Source organism: Grammomys surdaster, unplaced genomic scaffold (genome assembly GCF_004785775.1).
Source record: "Grammomys surdaster isolate TR1022 unplaced genomic scaffold, NIH_TR_1.0 125984, whole genome shotgun sequence".
In the NCBI taxonomy this organism is placed as follows: domain Eukaryota; kingdom Metazoa; phylum Chordata; class Mammalia; order Rodentia; family Muridae; genus Grammomys; species Grammomys surdaster.
Window position 1 is genome coordinate 1,644,886 of NW_021620800.1, and position 20,455 is coordinate 1,665,340.

The 20,455-nt window shown below is 49.7% G+C and overlaps 1 protein-coding gene across 1 annotated transcript in view; it reads right to left on the reverse strand.

Moving 5' to 3' along the window:
• Tshz3 (teashirt zinc finger homeobox 3) overlaps positions 1–9,937 on the reverse strand; it is a 74,252-nt gene extending 64,315 nt beyond the window's left edge. Inside the window, exon 1 of the mRNA XM_028754164.1 lies at positions 9,557–9,937. Within this exon, the coding sequence (XP_028609997.1) occupies positions 9,557–9,596 (40 nt within the window). The 5' untranslated portion in view covers positions 9,597–9,937. The remainder of the gene's footprint in view (positions 1–9,556) is intronic.
• Between the last annotated feature and the right edge of the window lie 10,518 nt (positions 9,938–20,455).

Consider the following 20,455-nt stretch of genomic DNA (forward strand, 5'->3'; position numbering starts at 1 on the left):
ATACTTAGGGCAGGCTGCCGGGAGGCCTGGGGAAATCGCACTTTATCCTCCCCCTGTCCTTCTGATGGCAGGAGCTCACACACACAGACATGCACATTCATGCACACACACACACTCATATACACCCTAAACCAATCCCATCACCAAATACCTGGAAAGGGCCATATGCATGTCAGCAACCTCAGCAGGCACACACTGGGGGTTATTAAAAATACGATTAGAAAAAAAAATAAAAAAAAAATAAAAGAATGAACTGGAGGGCAGGAAGGTTAGTCCTTTTATTTATTTATTTTTTAATGGCAAAGGGCTGACACAAAAGCAAGATAAAAATTAGCATGTTTGAAGTAATCGGCCCGCAGCTTGACATCTGCATAGTAAATTTTAAAGGAAAAAAATGTGTCAGACAGCCGTGCGCCGATGCGCCCTCCCCCCTTTCATTAGCTCACTGCCAGGGTGGTACCGCTCAACCTCATTACGGCGGGAGGATTTATGGAGCTGAACCCAATGGCAAAGAAAAGGCATCTGTCAATAATTGTAGGAAGCTGCACTCACAGCTTTGAAATCTCATTAAGTATGCAGTTATCAGGCATAAAGATCAAAAACATTACTCAACTCCGACAGAATCTTATGGGGGAACATTAATTAGCAACAGGCCTACAGTACAAAAAGAGAGAGAGAGAGAGAGAAAGAGAGAGGGAGAGAGAGAGAAAGAGAGAAGGAGGGGGAAAAAAAGACTTCCTCTCACACCTGCCCAAACCCACAAACCTAAAGCAACACTCCCCCTCCCGCACGAAAAAAATAATTCCCGGCATCTGAGACTGATCAAGAACATGAAACACACACACACAGAAAGGGGGACAAGGGAGGGAAAGGGTGGGTGGCGGGCGGGCAGCAAGGAGGAGAGGGGGAGGCGGTGGTGCGACTGGTTGAGAAAGGCCTGGCGGTGAGGACAGAAAAGGAAGGAGCTGTCAAACTTGAGGAGGATGTCAGCGCCCGCCCTGATTACAGGGGCCTATGCAGTTCACAGACCTTTTATCATTCCACCCATCAAAACCAGCCTAAGAGTCAGAGTCTGAGGACGGAGGCTACAGGTCTGCAGTCCAGGCTGGGCCCAGATTCAGTACCATTCCCTCAGGCCTGTGCTCACCACCTGCCCAAGGCCTGCTCTCCCTGGGATTAGGTCTGCGACCAGGCACAAAAACCAACAACAAGATCCTTATAGGAGCCCTGGACACAAGCTAGGGCATCTCTGCTTCCTTTACACACCATTTGGGCTTCCTAGGAGACACTGAAATCCCTTTTCATGCACGCACGCACGCACGCACGCACGCATGCACCTACCTTTGCTTGTTTTTGTGTGTGATCGCTCAAGACACTCGAAGGACAGCCACGGTGCCACAGGCCTGTCATCCTAGCGTGCAAGGAGCTTCATGAAACAGGGGACTGTAAATTCCAGGACAGCCTGGGCTACATAGCAAGATACTATCTCCAAAACTCACATATTAAATAAATAAATAAATAAATAAATAAATAATAGTGGAAATCTCACAGAAACTGTTGTCAAGTTCGCCGTGGGTCATAAGGCTTTAAAAGGCTCTCTGTTACAAAGTCTGGACAGGGGGGTGGTTGCATTTGGGCGTCCAAAGATCACCAAGCTACTTTAATCCAGGGTACCCAAGAGGGAAAACAGCTAAACGGTATGTCTCCTAGGCCTGCCACACTGCTCACACTTGTGAGCTGCACTGAGAGAGAATAATTTATACGAGTTAGGGATTTCCCCCATGAACCTTTTGCCTCCAGAATCTCGGGCAAACTTCTATGCTCTGTGGAAGAGATGAATTCATTCTGGGCACACTGGAGCTGGGAGTGTGGGTGGTGAGATGGTTTGAGTACAACAGGCAACAGCAGCCTTGGAATATCATGAACAGTCACATGCACACACATATACACACATGCATGTGTGTGCGCGCACACACACACACACACACACAAATACAAACACACAATGAGTCCATGAAACATACAGAATGAGGATAATGAAGTAAATATGCTGCATTTTATTTTCCTCATATTATCATAGAAAAGTAGTCTTTTCCACTTACCCAATGAACGTATGCATGCTCTCCCTCCCTCCGCCCTCCCCTCTCTCACACACACCACACACACACATTTCCCATAATCCTACACCATGAGAAAACCCAAGGATCAGAGATACCCCAGCTCCCTAGTTCTTCTTATGCCATCCTCTAGTGTCATGGCCACTTCTAAAGCCTTTACCTCTACACCAGACAAAACCTCCTCTTAATTAGCCACATCTTTAAGGAAACTGGCATTAAGATTCCTAGGCAACAGGCTTGGAGATCCCTCCAAGCCAAAGATCCGTCCCTCGGAATCTGAATGACCTCAGCTCGGACCAACTATCACCTATGACCCAAAATAGTCAGCAACACTTGCATATAAACCAGACTCTGGAAGAAGAAATTTTAGCATTCATTACAATAAGGTGTTTATATTTTTTTTGTATGCTTACAACATTACCTTTATTATGTGTAACATCAAAGTGATTATAGCAATTACATCTAACAGAATTAATTACATCATTCCTGGATACATAATGCATTAGAGGTAAGCCAAAGAAAGAAAACATCTTGATTGTAGTAACTATTGTTGGTTAGGCTTTTCTCCAGCAGCAATGCCAATCTAGTGGCAGTTTGCAGGGCCCTGAAAGCTGAGAGGTTTCCGAGGAGATCGGGCTATATTCTTAAAATGAAGTGGCGCTTTTGCTTAATAATATGTTGGCGCTAAGGGACATATAAAATCGATTTAATTTTTTTTAAGTGTAAATCTTTAAAAGGTGCTGGTTCATCCACCCAACCAATGTTACTACATAAAGAAAAAAAAAAGGCACGTGGGTGAAAGACTTACAAGTCTTTACGTATGCAAAATAAATGCACTCAAGGCTTCATTAATATTAATTTAAATTCAAAACCCATTTACATTAAATTGTTCATTAAAAATTGCCTATTTTATGCAACATGCATTTCTCAAAGAACTCAGAGGAAACTGAATACATAGGGCTAAATTTAATGATGGGGACAGAATATCAAAAGTAAATGAATTTGAGTCATTGCACGTAGATTACCAAATAGCCCTGTGCTCTCCATTAAGGAAGGGGGCTTCAATTTGGGAAACAAGCAAGCATTTGGAGTATTTTGTTTTCTGCTACCTTAGACTTGTTAAGAAGACATCCTGGTTTATCACACACAAGGAAGAAGTGTGTGTGTGTGTGTGTGTGTGTGTGTGTGTGTGTGTGTGTAGGGGTGTGTGGGGAGAGTGAGAAAGAGAGGGAGAGGGAGAGTAAGAGAGAGAAATTGATAGAACAGAGGCCAGCCAATCTAGCCTGCTTTGAGCCTCACGTTTCCAACTGGACTCAAATGCACTGTTAAGCTCATGTTTTTAAGATTGTACCTTAGTGAGCATTTCCCACTAGTCACCTTGATAGAAAACTGACAGTTTACCTCTCCTCTATCTTCTGCCCTCTGTGAGCCTTTGTTGCCAAAGTCAAGAGACCAAAAAAGTATGACAAGGAGCCAGTGAGTTCCTTGCTTGGCTCCACCTCCCTCCCCAAGACAATCTGAACTTCCCCCGTTTCCCCAACAGCTGTTCTGGATGAAGAAAGCACAGTTATAATTAATAACATGTGTCCTGACAGTATGGATTACTAATTTATCATTAAGCCCAAATAAATTTAAATTATGCTCCAAGAACCACATCTTCACAATATCTGAGAGAAGAGGGTAGAGAGATGGTCAGAAAGTCCAAGCTATACAACTTGTAGTGACTGTCCTTCTTAGCCCACAGCACATCTTTCTCGTGGGCTATTCTGGTTGGGTCAGTGGAAGAATTTACAGATTTGAAGGTAATTAAACCCAAGAATTTAAATGCTGATCAAACCGAGTGTATCGTGCTAGAAATGTCTTTTTTTTTTAATGGGGCTTATAAAATATTCAATATTTGGTCAAGGGCACTATGTAATTTTTCCAATAACGATTCCTAAATCTAGAGTCTGTCAGTCTCTCAGGCAAGTGGCCTTAAGCCGGCCATGTGCTACTGTCTTTGGGAAGATTATTATTCCCAAGAATGTATCTATCACCTTACTGTAGCCACAAACAGCGACCTGAATTTTTGAGTCCTCATTGGACGTAAATTTTTCACATGCTGGAAAAAAAAATTAAGGAAATCTCCACTCTTTATCCATTTCTTACAATGCAGTTTTTCTTTTTTTTAGGGAAAAAAATCCAGAAAGGGAGGAAAAAAATATATTCAAAGTCATTGTTTAGTAGGGTTTAAAAATTAATTGAATGACTAACTGCAAATACTGGAAACTAGAATTAATCTGTCTGGATTTAAAAAAAAAAAAAAGGGCTTACAGACATTTAAATGCAAGTATCAGGACACTTTATCAACCTAACATAAAATTGTCATCTTATCTTATTATATGACTATTTTATGCATGTGTCAAAGAATTTAAAAATGACTGCCTGTCTATTGAGTCTAATTACAAGTGCACATTTTCTGCCTGGATGTTCAAGCCTACACCATTGTTACCAAATAAAATATATTGTATTCACCTTTCATTTTTACCTTCAGACACAGAAACCACCATTTAGAATCTAAGTAAAACAGGAGCCTATGAACAGGGAGGCATCTCACGGGGTCCTGGTTTGGCCTGTCTTCCCTGCGCTCAGGCTGTGGGTGAAGGTAAAGTGTGTTAAAAGTGTAGCTTCTTTCTGGGACCCAGCAGCTTTTGCAGTCTAGGTACCAGTACAAAAGGGTAGATGCAGACCATTTTGCGTTTTGTTTCTTTAACTGCAAAGCCAAATATATGCATAGTTTGTTCAGTGGCAGGTAGGGATGGAAACTGGGCCCATAGGGAACCCTGACAAGGTTGCATCTGGCTTAAAAGAGGACGTGACATCAGGACCACGGGACACATGCCAGTTCCTGGCCTTTCTTCATGTCTGTGCACTGCAGCCTAGCCAGGCCTCACTCTGTACTAGAGTGTGTACCAGCCCACAAGTACTAGAGAAAGCACCCTAGAGGGGGTCCTATGTAGCCCTTGGCATGACCCTTCTCCTTGATCAAGTGTCAGGCCAGACTGAAAGACAGGTTTGCATCCTACAAAGCTCACCTGGGTTTACATCTCCCAAGTCCCTGAACGCAGTCACCGTCTGTTCTCATTACCCCACGAACCAATCTTTAGTAAAAGAGAGGAGATGCAGAGTTTTGAGACAACCTGGGGAATAACTGTTAATATATCAGCTACTGACCACGGTACTCGAATTCAGGGGCATGCTCAAGGCAAACCCATGAACAAAATGGCAACAACCTCTGCTCATTATCAAGGGTTGCACTGAAGTGGACTGAGCCCTCCTCTCTGACAGTTGTCAAGACCATGGGATGGGGTACACTTTCCCAAGTAGAGGCCCACAGAAAGATCCCTCATCTTCCACCTCTTCTGTGTTTTTCCTTCACTGAAGACTTCTCCTTCTCCCTTCTTCTCCTTCTCCTTCTCCTTCTCCTCCTCCTCCTCCTCCTCCTCCTCCTCCTCCTCCTCCTCCTCCTCCTTCTTTTAAAAATGTATATAGTTCCTTTGGTTTTAAAGGAAATGGGGAGGAAAAGAAAATAAAACCATAGGCCAGCCAAAACCAGTTCTATGTCTCCTCGCTCTAGAGAAGACTGTCTGTCCAAAGGAGAAATATGTGGCAGGTCTGAGAGGGAATAAATTCCCCAGGCAGATGTGGGCATGTCTTCTTGAGTGCTCAGAGGCTTCCAAGAGAGAAGGCAGAAGATGCTGCTGGGAGCTGCCCTAGTATCAAACAACTTGATGAAGGTGACACAAGCAAGCACACCATCAGGTAGGTGAGCCACCTCTCTGACGAGCCGCTTTTCAGGCACGCGCATGTCCACTAGCAACGGAGAAGACCTGCTATCCAAGGAAAACCCACAGAGTTCAGTAACACCAGCTGGTCCTAGCCCCTTTTACGAAAGTCGGGATGCCTGAAGATTGACCCTCACAATGCCACCACCTGAGAACGCCATTAGAAGAATGTACCTTTACGAGAAAAGAAAAAAAAAGAAGAATCTAAAAGTCACTGATGATTTCTTGCTCACTGAAGATTTTTTTTTTTAAAGCCGAACAGTGATCTTCTGTGCTGAATCCTCCAGAAAATGTACGTATATGGATAAAACAGAACGTACTGTTAAGGATTACTATAATTCAGCCCTGCTATTTTCTGAAAATATCTGTTTCAAACAAACACTATGAAGTGGGGGGTAGGTGTTTTAAGCAAGGAATAATGGCTACTTTGCCTATAAGACACTGGTCATTCCTAACTCAGCTTCAGTGGACAACAACAATCTTCCCAGTACAAATGTCTGCTGCCTTTTTCATATTACACGCTCCCGAGGAAGGAAACTCCTGCCCAGATTTCTGTCCAGAAGGTGAAGAAACTCCTCTTTCTTGCCCATTCTCCCTCTCTGCAAAAAGACTCCAGATCATGCATAATTTCTATTTTCAAAATCTAAATTGCAGAAATCGTCTTTTCAGGGATTCTTGGAGCCTGCTTCGGCCTTTCGGAGAGCTATGTTACATTTGGCCTAAATAGAAAGCCTGCGTGCACCTGTGTGCTACGTCTGCAAGCTCTCCCCAGCTCTGGGTGCTTTGTGGTTGTTATTCTACCCCAGACCATTAAAAGGGCCCTAATTCCTATGACATGATTATCCAGGTACCAAAGCCCATTTGTCACCTGCAGCAGAAAATTGAGTTAATGCACAACTAAAGGCAGCCAGGACTGTGTAATATCAACTTGATTACATCAAACTAGCTGCAAACCTAATTCTGCTGCATGACACTGCGTCAAGCTTGTCATCTCCAATCATTAAAGCTGTCAGGAATCCATCAGGTTTACAGCTAATTAGGTGAACACTAATGAAGCTGGCAAAACAACTTTTCTTTTTTTATGGCTGAGCGGACCTTTCAGTTTTGGGGAGGGAGGGGTGTTCTCCAGTATTCTCAAGGTTGCTGTGGACAGGATTTCCAGTCACCAATCAGCAGACATCTTTCTTTTTCCCCCCACCGTCTCTCTACCGGTACAAAGCAATCAATTTGTTATCACTCCGAGGATGTCACAAAAAGCAGCTCCGAGAACTAAAAAAAAAAAAAAAAAAAGGAGGGAATGCAGAGAAGTTCCTGGTCCATCCATGCACACAAGCAAACAAGACCAAACAAAAGCAGCACCTCACACAACTCACCGACTGGCCTGGGCACACTCATAAGCAGCCTAACCGTGGAACAGTTTTGTGTGGAGCTCTTCAGCCATCCTGCACCCCTCCCTCCTCCCCGAGTCCATTAGGCAGAAGCATTCTGATAAAGTAAATCCAAAACCAGGGTATGAGAAAGAAAGAAAGCACTCATTCTGCCAACTTCTGATTGACCATTAAGCTATTGATGAATGTGCCTGTCAGGAGAGAGACAATTAAATCAAATATGAAACAAAGTCGTTCTGACGGGTCATTTTGATAGAGCAAAGCCATTCTTCCATCTCCCATTAGTCGGGCAGTCAAGTTTTTATATAATGAATTTTCCTTAACTGACCTGAGATCTCCTGGCTGGCTTAGAAGTGCAAAAAAAAGGTTAGTGAACAGGTTGCTTAAATATAAAAAAATAAAAAAATAAAAAAAAAATCAAACCAACAGCATGTTTGAGAAAATTGTCCTGTGGGACAGGTGGAGCGGTAAAGAAGAACTACAGAGTTCAAAATCAAATGTAAAGATGCAACCACATATGTTTCATTGGATGGAGGCGCAGATACCTTAAAAAATGTGTACCCGAAAAAGAAAGGAAAAAAAAATCCCAGACTGGAAGAAGCCCAAGACATTCCTACTACCCAACTTTGTAAAGGATGCCTCCAAAGTTTTAGAGTTTATTTTGGGTAGATAAGCTCACTGCTAAAGCTTGGAATTTAAAGGAGGAGGTGGGATGAGCAGGCAGCATCAGTGAGGAGGTGAGCTCTCTGTTGGGATCTTCAAACTTTCTAAATTTGGGTAACACTGAGTACAGAGAGAAAACATGCCTTCATTCTATGCACCAAACCAAGTTTAACCCCCCCTCCAAGTTTTCTTCACAACACTGTCAGTCCAATACACTTCTGGGAGAAGTACCTTACGGTTCCTTCTCTGTGACCCTGGTAAAGAGACTGGAGGCCAGAGTGCAGCTGAGGTGGGAGCCCCGCTGTTCTGATGGTAATCACCACCAGCAGCAGCCTGCATCGCACCACCAGCAGCCTGCATCGCACCAGCAGCACGTGGAACACTACCTCGGTGACCCTCCTCTCAGCCCTCCCCTCTTTTATCAAAAGAGAAGTGAAAAGAAAGAAGATTAAAGAAAAGGACTCCTAAGTAACCCTCCCCTTCAGGCAGCATCTGAGCCTCTGCACGTCTGAGTGTTATTCATATCAAAATACATCACGTCCATATGTGGTCCTCTCTCGGCAAGCCGCCCCAAATCCCTGAAGTTGCACTGACAGGGCCCTCCTGACGTCACGGAGCTTGGCCTCACTATTGCAAGTGATTTATTGATGTTTATTGGGAATGAATAGATCAAAGACACAGGCATGACGGGCGATCAATCAGTCATCAAATCAAGGGTGGCAACCGGCCAGAAACCCTTCTTCCAGCCAACGTGCCCCCAACCGACATTACTGCAAAATAATGTTGTGTGTGTGGGTTTTGTTTTGTTTTCAATGATTCTCTTTTCCAGAAAAAAAAAAAATTAGCCCAGTCCTAACAGGAGTTGACATTCCTGGCAGAAAAAGAGAGGGAGGGGGGGAGTACTCAGCTATGTCCCAGAACTAAGTGCTAGAAAAGGGTAGGGAGCAGCAGCGGAAAGAGAGGGAGGGGGTAAGAAGACATTCACGAATGGAGGAAATGTCAGCATCCAACACTGACCTGACAGTCATCTGACAATACCCAGACCCAGTGCGCTCTGGTTTCCACCGCTGTACCCGGTTTGGGCCCATAAATGAAGAATCAATCGAATTAGCAGTAAGGTGGCCAGAGGGATCCGCTAGCTCACTCTCGCTCGCTCTGGTCCCGATAGGCATCGGGTACTGCCCGGGACAACGCGGAAGATGTCCCAGAGAACTCAGGTGACCCCGCCCGCCCCCCACCGAAAGGCACGGGTTGGAGAGCGCCTTCCCCGCTGCAGCCGGATCGGCAGAGGCGGGGACCCAAGCCGGCTCGGTAGTCCCCCGGAGGGTGTGCGAGCCGGTCGAGCGGAGAACATAGCGGGGCAACTGGGGGGGGGGGCGCACCCGGGCAGGAGAGCCGCGAGCCAGCAGGGCTCCCGGAGTTACTCTGCGCCTGCAGAGACAGACAGAAAAAAAAGAGAGAGGCGAGGAGTGCGGCGAGCAGCGCGGGGGCCGGCGGCCCAGAGGCGCGGCGCGAGCAGAGGAAGAGGAGGAGGACCGGAGGAGGAAGGGGAAGCCGCTCGTACCTGCTGCGCGCCGGGGCGCCTGCTGCTTCCTCCTCGGCATGATGCTTCTCCCGCGACTGCCACCGCCGCCGCCGCCGCCGCCGCCGCTGCCGGGCTGAGCCGAGGGAGGGAGGGGCGGCGGGGGGGGGGCGAGGCGGGCCTGCTCGCAGCCTCCCCCCCGGAGAGCGGCCGCCCGCAGGATGCTGCTGCGCCCCGGCTCTCCGCGTCCCCCCCTCGCTGCGCTCCGCCACGATCCCCGAACGTGCGGAGGGAAGGAGGGCGGGCAAGGGAGGCGCGGGGAAGGAGGAGCGCGAGGGGGAGGAGGAGGCAGGAGAGGAGGAGGAGGAGGAGGAGGAGGACCGCGCTGCCGGCGGAATGGGAAGTTTGACAAATCGCTCCAGAGGCCCGAGGAGGAGGGGGCGGGGAGGAGCGGTCGCCGTGCCCCCCCCCCCCCCCCGCCCCGTCCCCAGACGAGGTGCGCGGGGTTCGGGGCTGGGGGGCGGGGAGTGAAGGAGGAGAAGGCGGGCAGAGAGATGAGAGGAGGAGCCCGGGAGCGACCCCGGCCGGTCCTGCCCCGCTTCCCGCCCCCAAGCAGGGAGGTCAAGGCATCCGGGGGTGGAGGGGGGGGCGCAGCCGCCGCCGCCGCGGCCCGGGGCTCAGCGGTCCAGTCTTCTGCCCACGGCGCGGCTGGAGCGGCGGCGTCGGCAACAGGCAAGCTTAAAGGAAAAGGAGATGATCGTGTCACTCGCCTGCCCGCAGAGGCGCCCCCAGCCCGGGTCCCGGCCCTGGCCGGGACGCCTGCCCAGGGCTCCCCGCCCAAGTCCAGACACCAGGAGCTGGCCCTCCGTCTCCGCCCGAGCGCTCTCGCTTGGGCGCGGGGTCCGCCCTGCGGAGCCTGTCCCGGGGCGCCCACAGCCCCCGCCCATCCCTCTTCCCCACCCGGGCTCAACCCGGGGCCGCTCCCGGCTGCCCCTCCCGGCCCGCACTCCTCTCTACCCGCCGTCTGCAAAGCCCCAGAGAGCTCCCCAACTCGGGATGGTACCCCTACAAAGATGCCAGGGCCCCGGGGGTGCCCTGGGGAGAAGATGTGCGGGCAGCCGAGGGTGTGGGCCCTGGGGCTCCTCTCCTGGGACTCACCGTGGCTACCTCCTTCCGTCACCCCCACCCCCTCCCGCCACAAACTTTCCCAGGCTTGTTTCGGGGGTAAGCGTGGGAGGGGGCACCTCCAAGTTTCCTTTACTGACTTTGGGACGATCACCGTCTCGGCACCCCGCGTCTCGCCCCCTTGGGCTCCTGGCCGCGCCCCCCACCCACAGCGTCGGAGGTTGCCAAGGCGGGAACGGGGGAGGGAGAAGAAACTCGGACTCCCCTGCCCATCCCCCGCCAGGGTGCTCCCTGGACGGGGGGCTGCCCCAGTCGCTACAGGCTTAGGGGCAGTTCTGGACGAAGGGGATTGATTATTGATTGGGTGATTGGGGTCGCGGAGGCTCCGGGCAGACTCGGCCGATGCGCCCCGGGAAGGAGGCGGCTGGAAGGCTGCGGTGGCGACAGGGCGACGTGGGCTCACTTACTCTGGTGGTGAGGGCGCGGGTGGGCTGGAATTCACGCGGGCGACCCTCGAGCGGTGGCGGCTGAGCGCCAGCCAGAGCTTGAGAGGCGCGGGCGGCGGCGCATCGATGCGCTGCGGGCTCGATTGCGTCTCCCTGGGCCAGCTCTTAGGCCGGGAATGGGGCGGCCGCCGCGCAGCGGGCTCCGGGCGGCGGTGGCTGGGGTGGCCTCTGGGCCCCCAGCTCCCGGGAGCAGCACTGTATCTGGGCGCGCCGGCTGGGGCCCTGGCACCCACGCGAGCCCCGAGGCCCACAGTCTACCCGCGGGCCGGCGCCCTGCGCCCCAGGACTAGCCGCCTGAGCGCCCTGGGAGCTGCAAACCCTGGCCTTCCTTCCTTGCTTCTTCTCCTTCTTCTTCTTCTTTTTTCTAATTCTTCCTCTTACTTTAAACTTATTCTTCTCTTCCCTCTTCTTCAGCCCTGTCTCTTTTTCATGCTTTCTTTGTGGTTGGTTTTTCAAGTTTGTTTTAAAAGTTCACAGCGTGCTTTCTTTTTCTTGTAGACCAGGAGACCAAGATCTCACCCTACCGGTAAGATCAAAAGTCTCCGCTCGCCCCCGGCCGGCCGGCTTGGGCTGGGTCCAGACGCTTCCCTGAATGCAGATGTGTGGCTGCTGTCCTCCCGGGCTATAAAGCCCGCTCCAGCGCCTAGGCGCTCGGGAGTTGAGTTAACCCGGCGTGGATCCCGGGCAGAGCCGAGAGCCAGAGGCCGGTTGCGGCTGAGCTCCCGAGCTGCCTGTGTGTGTCGCGTACTCGTGGGTGGGTGCGCCTGGGGTGCCTGGTGACTGCGGCCGCAAAGGCCGAAGCGGCGTCTCCTCCAGGCCGAGGAGACTCGGGCCCCGGCGCGTAAAGCTTCTTGCGAGCGAGGGATCGGTGAGTCGGCTGGCCCCGCCGTTGGCCTCACGGTTCAGGTGGCCCAGGCGCCCCTCAGACCTGGAGGAGGGTCGTTGTCCCTGGAGGTCAGACCCAGAAGGTCCCTGGCTCACATTCAAAGGGCGGAGAGCCCATTTAGGCACGCCGGCGGCGGCGGTGTGCTCACAGCGCTGGGCACCGCGCACCGGGAGTTCGCCCAAAGGATGCTTCCCTCTCCCTTTGCTTCCTTTTGGTGCTCTCTCAACCTTCGTTCCCTCGCTGCCCACCCCCACCCCTCATACCCTCGTGCCGTGGCTCAAGCGCCTGTCGCCTGTCGGCACCCCTGCTCGCCAGTGCTTAGCTCTCCCTGCTCAGGCGCCACGCACTGTGTGATCCGCCCTAACATCTGTCCGTCCAACCATTGGCGCATCCATCAGTGTCAATGGGCTGCACATTGCAGCGACAGCCTGTCACGCACAACACGGGCTGTGCGGAGTGCACACTGCGACCACACTGCCTTGCCCGATGGGGCACTCAAACTGACTCGGCCGCCTTGGCACCGCCTGGATTCCTATTTCTGCTGAGTTCTTTTTAGCTACATGCACCCATTCACCCTTAATTTGGGGAATCACAACATGTGCATAGTTTTTCAGGTCGTTATGCGGATGGAACATTGGAACATCGGAAGTGGGCAAGGTCAACCTACTCCTTATATTTCACTAGGATTTATCTTCCCTTCTGCTGTAAGGCTGGGTGTAACTAAAAGAGACGGGTTCTCCAAATTCTCACCCAACACAAAGTAGACCCTGAAGCTACCTGAATGCGGGACCTTAACTTTTGTCCCTCTGCATCTAGCAAGATTTCAACAACAAAAACTTTGTATAGCCGGAGCTGACTGCTATTTCCCAGGGCCTGACCTGGAGAAATGCCGACCAATGGACTGATGGACTCTCAGTGAAAGCGAAGGGCTCTGTTTAGGAAGAAATGGCGTCTGGTAGTAGTAACTCTGAAATTCACAAGTCATTACAGAAAAAAAAAAAGGGCAGGGCCATATGTTTGAGAAACCAGAGCTTGTAGATAGTTCCTGGCTGCCGAGGCTGCAGTTGCGAGTTCTTCCTATTGTACTTCTTTGCTTCCAGCTCCTTCTGAATCTACTCAGATGGTAAACACATAAGCACAGGTGTCCCGATGAGTCTGTCTCTCCCAGAGCCCTTTCGATTCTCTAAGAACCTCAGGGGAAGGGTATTGCCGCCCCCCCCCCCGCCGCGGGCGGACCCTACTCCTCTGACATCTGAATGAAGTCTACCTGGCATTTGACCTGACTTTATTATTGTAAATATTTTCTGTCGACTGTCCCGGCGGCAAGCAACCCTTTCTACAGTTCATGTGCCGGTTAGGGGATTCCGAGGGGGAGAAGAGCCGCATTCAGGCAAGCGCTAAGGGTTGCTGGGTTCTGGGAAAGGCCAGAGAAGGGTTGCATAGGCACGCTCAGGAAAGTAACCTGTGCTGTAGGATGCCGGCTCTGCACACCGCATCCAGAGTTCCAGCTGTTTTTACACCCTACTAGAGGGCAGAAAAGCCCGAACATGGTAGAAGATATAGAATTCTGTAAAAGATATACTATGTAGAACTCATTCACTCTACTCTTCCTAGAGACGCGATTATCTTTTAGAAGCAACAATAGGCTTTTCAGTGTCTTTGCAAGTACCTAGGAACTTCTGGTCCACTTTGAATTGTGCTGGGTAGTAAATGTCTTAAGTTAAATACATCTACCTTTGGGAGATGCCGCGTTTCTGAGAATAATTTTTCTATGCCCCTAAAAATAGACGAAGGAAGGAAGGAGCTGAATGAAGAGAAACACCTAAACGCCCAGTGCCAAAGCCCATGGGGGAAACTGGGAGCTGGCTTCTCCTTCAGGAGACTCACCTTGAAATTGGGTAGTCAGATTATGACCCCTTCACATTCCCAGGACAGAGCCAGCAATCTTGCCCACCCCTGAAACTGCACCTAAGACTCAGTAGTGGTCCAGTACCTCCCAATGAATCTCCAGAAGTCTCTCAGAGAGAGTTGTTTAGGTCAAGAGTGAAACACCCGACCCAGCTTTTCCAATTTTGAGCCCTAGATTTCCATTCCTGGGATCTTTCGTTATAAGTTTCATCCACCTTGGTTAACCTGAGCCCCTAGAGGGTGGGGAATATCCATTAGAGTCATGGCTCAAAACAATGTTCTGTGGAGCAAAGGAGCCTTCCCTCAGCCCAGAATACTGTTTACAGTTATATAATGGGAAATAGTGGCTTGGCCACTGCCTGGAGGCAGCCAAATTTGAATTCTAGGTGGCCACTGAGGGTAGTTAAATGACAGCCTTCCTGGTCCTAGGAAGGCTGGAGTATGTCTCTGGTTGAGTGTCCACCAAGAAGAAAGGAATATCCTGAATGCCATCATTCCAGGACCAGAAGCTAGGGCTGGCTGGTGTTTCCCAGACAAATGTGGGGCCTAAAATCTGACCTCAGATGGAGGTACATGCTGGGTCCATGGAAGTATCATCTTGAAAGATGAGGACTCTGAGAGCCTTTGGTGATGGCATGGGACTTTAGCAACAACCCAGGGATGGGCCCTGACAAGGGGTCTCAGGACTGACTCATCTCCAGCCTGAAATGGTCAGAAGCTGTGTGGACACAAACTCACTCCCTTCCTCCCTCCCTCCCTCCTTCCTTCCCTCCCTCCTTTTTCCCTTCTCCCTCTCCCTTTCCCTCTCCCTTTCCCTCTCTCTTTCTCTCTCTCTTTCCCTCTCCCCCTCTCTCCATCTCACTTTTCTGGGTTAGACAGTGATGGGAAAGTGTCATGGGTCCCAAGACTCCTACTACTGTTCACCTCACCCTGGCACTGAGCTTCAATCCCTGCCAAAGCCTGAGGTTAGGAGGGCACCGAGTCAGGCTTTAGCCTGTTTGCTAAAGGTACTTTCTCACAGCAGAGAAAGTTTGTTTCTCTTTTTCCTGGTAGCTTTGTTTTAAGAAACCAGATGTTTTGTTTGTAAATTCTCCCCAAGAACGTTTACAGTTTGGACTTGAAATAAACCTTTGAAAATCAGGGCGGTATATTAGGTATATTAATGCCACTTTTCTCAGGCTTCTGGAGAGCTGCATCAGGTGCAAGGAAAATGAGACTAAGGGTGGGGGACAGTCGTGTAAGAAAAGGAAGAGAATGGTTTTATGCAAAACCAAGAATTATAAGCACCTTCCAAATCCAACACAGGAAGACACAGCCACTATGCAGACACACCCTCCTGGTATCGTATCTAGTTTGCAAATTTCTTATGTCTTGGGACATGAAGGAAAAGACCCAATTTTGCCTACATGGCCAATGCAAGTCTGTGGGGTTTTCAGCTGAACTCTTTGACTTGAAAGCAAAAGGGCTGGCGGGCTTCCTTCTCATGTAGCCTTGCTGCTAGTTGATCAACCCAGATTCAGGGATACAGATGGGGTGGGTAGGAAGCTAGTTGACTAGATTAGGGAGGACTTTGGTTATAAATCCCAGAGGTGTAGCTTTTCCCTCCCCCCCCCCCCCAAGAAAGCTGGTGCCTGCAGCTTTCTCTTTCCATTTGCTTCATTCCCAATTCCCCATCCTTGATTCCTGGGTTTAAAAGCACAACAAAAACTAAACCTAACAGCAGAGGGACAGAGATTATCGTGGGTGGGGTGGGGTCTGGGCGTAAACCAGGCAGCTTCGTTACTCACTGTGCCAGTCCCCAGATCCCTTCTTCCCTCCCCCAACCCTATTTCCGAATACCTCCGTTTTCTTCCGAAGTGTTTTTTCATTCGTTTGCCGAAGTTACGGAAAACTTTTTGGAGACCGAAGGTGAAAAAGAGAAAAGCGAAAGTCTTTGTATTTCGGTCCAAACAGGACAGAGCTGCTTTAAGCTCGTTTCAAGAGCACAGTTACCAAGGAAATGCCCTTTGGTCAGATCCCACCTGCGAACTTGGGTTCTGAGGGAGAATTTCCTCCAGATCCCCCTACATCACTGCATGCTCTCTCTCCAACCTCACTGAGTGAAATAGATTTATAGAAACCATTTGGACATTTTAAAAAACAAACAAAACCTATGTTCAAGATAGCTGTTGCTGACTACAGTGAGACTCACCCCTGGCCAGGAGTGGGACCCGCCCCTGGCCAGGAATGGGTAACTCTTTCCTGATGGGGATGCGGAGAAGCCCACCTGCTCCCGCGCGGTGGCGAGAGCTTGGGGATGTTAGTAACCCGATGCTGGTCTGAACCCAGCTCTTTGGCTCTTCTGCTCTTCGAATAAAAGGGGGATGAGATTCCCCAGTAGTGAAAACACCGGGCCTTTGAGGACCAAATAGAGCCCACATTCCTAACCAGATGATCTCATTAACTAGCTAGGGGATTTACCAGACCACAAGAAATCTCGTTCCCCTTTCTCTCTTCCTACATCGCTCCTCTTTTCTGTCTAACAAGATGATGTTGTGACTGCTCCCACTTCCCAAACAGGGAAGACCAAACACAGCACAGCACTGAATAGAGGCAGGTAAAGAGGGGCAAGACACTTTATTCTTTTCTCTTTTATCTGTTTTGAAACTTAGTAAATATCACTTGTATTTGGATGGTAGAGTGCCAAAGGGTGGGAAGGAGTGGGCACAAGGTCAGATTATGTAATATGCAAGTGGTATCTGGCCCCAAGGCTCTTCTACCTAGAAGATCTAAAGATCTATGCACACCCTGCACAGAAGCCCTTACTGAATTTTGTCTGCCTTCTGTCTCTTGAGTTTTCTCCTTTCTTTCCCCCTTTTTGTTTTTCTCTTCTGTTCTCTCTTTCAAAGAGTTTCTCCTTGACTGTCATAAAAATTCTCATGGCATTCATTTAGGATCTATGAGGGCTTTCTCCTCCTCCTCCTCCTCCTCCTCCTCCTCCTCCTCCTCCTCCTCCTCCTTCTCCTTCTTCTTTCCCTCTCTTCCTTCCTTCCTTCCTTCCTTTCTTTCTTTCTTTCTTTCTTTCTTTCTTTCTTTCTTTCTTTCTTTCTTTCTTTCTTTCTTTCTTTCTTTCTCCCCAAGTCAAAGCATAGAAGTCTCTACCCTGTGCACCAGTTCCGAGTTTGTGAGGTTCCTGGCTTTTGGGGTGGAGGGAGGGGGTGAGAAAAAGGTCAGACTCTGGTCGACACCTGGTATAAAATAAAAGAACATGTTAAGAAGTTTCAAAGCTGCCAATAAAACCCTTTAAGTGGCTTGTGATGCACTGCCTGGAGTTCCTGCGATGGCATTGGTAAATGACTCTAATGCCCAAAGAAAAACATTACAAATGCCGCTGTCTGCGCCACCAATCGGGCGCCGCTCTCCAGCGCGGGCGGTGGCTCCTCTCTGGCGCGGAGGGCACCCGCATTTGCATGATAAATTGACCAGACTGGCGGCAGCCAATGAAATATTCAAATGAGGCACGCAGGAGTGGGAGTGTGGTGAAGTCCCTGGGGCTCCCCCTTTGAGCAAGAGCAGAAGCTGGCCTTGCCACCTCTCCTTTAGCGCCCTCCAGAGGCGGGACAAAGCGTGGCCCTTCTGGGACAGGAGGGTGGGAGAGTTTGGGGGAAGGGAGGTAACACTCTACAGGTGCTCTTGGGCACCCGAAGGTGTTGAGGTTGGCCAGTGGATTAGGAATGTCTTAGAGCTTCTATTTCTCTTGCACTTAAATCAACAGGATTGCAGAATCTGGTGGAGACTCACTCGGGAATTTAGGCCAGGCCATAGACCCTTCCTAATAGTATATGGTTGCTGTGTTGGCTCATCTCAGACCACGACAGGCTTCCCACTACTAAAATTCTGGAACAGATAGATTTAAGCTGCCATGATGGGGAAGATTCCATACCAACAGACTGGAAAGGTAGCCCAGTTTATAGCTATGTTAGACTCTCAGGTTTCATCAGGCCTGAGATGTCTCATAGGGCATCAACTGTGGCTTTGCTTCTGGGAGTGGAGACACAGCCTCTACCTTGATGTTGGTAGGAGCCTCAGCAGGCAGAACTCAGATGGTCAGGGACATTAAGGAGAAAGCACCCAGGCTCAAGGCAGCACTGTGAGTGTGTACAAAAGAGAACTTGTAAATCACTAGTCAGCAAATGGAAACCCAGCATGGGGTATGCCAGAGGATATAAAGGGAACTAGCTTTTAAATAGGGCTACCACTGGTGGCCAGGGACTATTGGTCTTCTCAGGAATTTGGCAAGCCCATCTTCTGGTCTGGCTCCTTGCTTGGGAGACCTGACTCAGTTCACACAATGTATGGGGGGCATCTCTGCAGGGTCTTCCTACTGTGTGCCAGCCTTAACCTGAGGGGTAGTACTGTTTCTGTAGTCTGCTGTGGAATGATATAGCACTCTCTCCCCTCTCCCATTCATCCCAAGGCTTAGAGATGGGCCTAGTTGCCCTAGACAGTGCTTAATCCCCAGTTCTTTCTCCAGGTCACAAGGGTCTTTAGGAGGTGACATGAGTCCCCTCTAAGCACTTCTCCCCCAGACATGCTCAGCAGAAGTCAGTTAACTACAGCTGTCCTCCCTGGCCACTAACCAAGAAAGTCTCTCTGGGAGGGCCAGAGCCTAGCAGAGCCGGAACCCAGGCTTGCTCAATAACTGTAAGGGCACTAAGCAATAAGCTCTGCTTGCTGTATTATAGTCTGCAATTCTAGCATGCTGAAATCTAAGGTAGGAGGATTCAGAGTTTGGGGCTAACCTGGGCTGTGGGCTAACCCAAGGAAAAATATTAGTTACCAATACAAATTTGGGAGACAGTGGATTTTTATTCTGGATCTCTCAGCAGGTTTTATCTGCATCTTCAAAGTACGTAGTCCAACACGAGGTGACTAATGCACAAGCTGTTCCTGTCATTCAGGGTTTTAAGGGGTGTTGGCCAAAGAGAGGAAGTTTTGATCTTGGGCCCAGTGGGGATGCATAAGGTAAACAGCTGGTAGCAAAGCTTGGTCCAGACACAAAAAGGACATTTTCTCTTATTGCTAGTTTGTGTGCTTGGTCAGAGTTCCCACAAGGAAAGGCCTGGGAAGAGACTTGGCAAGCTGGGTCAATTTTAACTGCTTCTCAGGAAGTCCTTCCTCGGTCATTCTCAGACATCACCTCTGAGGCAGGAAAGATGAGGCTCCTCAGTGGGGCATGATCACTCCAGCACTGAAGTTTATCACACAATCCCTTCCATACATGCAAGCAGCTAAGTGGACAGGTAGGAACACAGAGGGTGGCTTTGTAGCCCAGTCTGGAGCCTCACCTCCTCTGAACCATTTACAATGAGCCGGGCACTCAGTTCCTCTTAGAAGGCATCATGCACACAGGTCTATTAGTCTTCTTCACGTATACGCATGCGCACCTATTCCTGGCAAGCGAGTGCCGGCTTTCGTATTAGTAATGGGAGGCTGGATACTTGGTCCACAGCTCACCCAGTAACAGCTCTCTCTATCCGAAACACCTGGGGCCTAAGGAGGAAAATCCCTGATCAAAACGGGAGATATCCACAAGCCTGGAGCTTTTGAGCTCAGCCTAAGATGTGAAAGAGGCGTCTAGAAGCTGCTTCTCAGGGGCTGCCCTAGGATGCAGGTATACTATTGCCTTGTTGAAGAGCTTGGTACACACTAGTCGGCCATCCCATGGTGGTGTCCCTAAAGCCAGTAGGAGAATGATAGTCACAGGGTGAGACCTCCCAGAGAGACAAAGGATACAAGCAAGAGTGAGCAAACATGGAGCAGAGCAAGGGGGAGCTGGTTTGGGGGAAGAGTGAGCGGGCATTTGCAGGGGCTGATAAGGAGGTTCCCTCAGACCTTTCTACGCACTCATTAGAGGAAGTGCTTTGCTACGATGATATTTCTATTTTCCCTGTTAGCAGCGAATGGAATTTGCACCATCCAGGTCAGAGGGAAAATAGAAGCTGGGAAAATCTGACCCTCTCATTGATTTACTCTCCTCGAGAGAGAGGAGTATGGCTCCGAGATTGCAATTAGGAGCCAGCCTGCTAAGGGGGGTCCTCTCCTGAGCTCAGGTGCGGAAGATCGTGGATTACAAGCCCTGCTCCTCCTCGGCTCTGGTGGAGGAGAAAGAGGAGGAGGCAGCTTCATTCATGGTTCTGAGCTGAAGCTAAACCTGCCGAGGCTCCCAAAGACCACCTGGTACTTTACTCTCATTTCTTGGTCAGGCCTTTGAGCAGATGGCAATTTTTTTCCAGTGTTTTTAGAAGTATTAACTTCCTTTCAAACATTCTTTAACCTTTAATGTTTTGTAACTTGATGAAAAGGTCACTTTGTTCTGAGGATGCAGCTGTTCCTTAATTATTCAACTATAGGTGAATTCTACCCAAATCCTCAACTCTTCTTCTCCTTCTTCTTCTTCTTCTTCTTCTTCTTCTTCTTCTTCTTCTTCTCTCTCTCTCTCTCTCTCTCTCTCTCTCTCTCTCTCTCTCTCTCTCT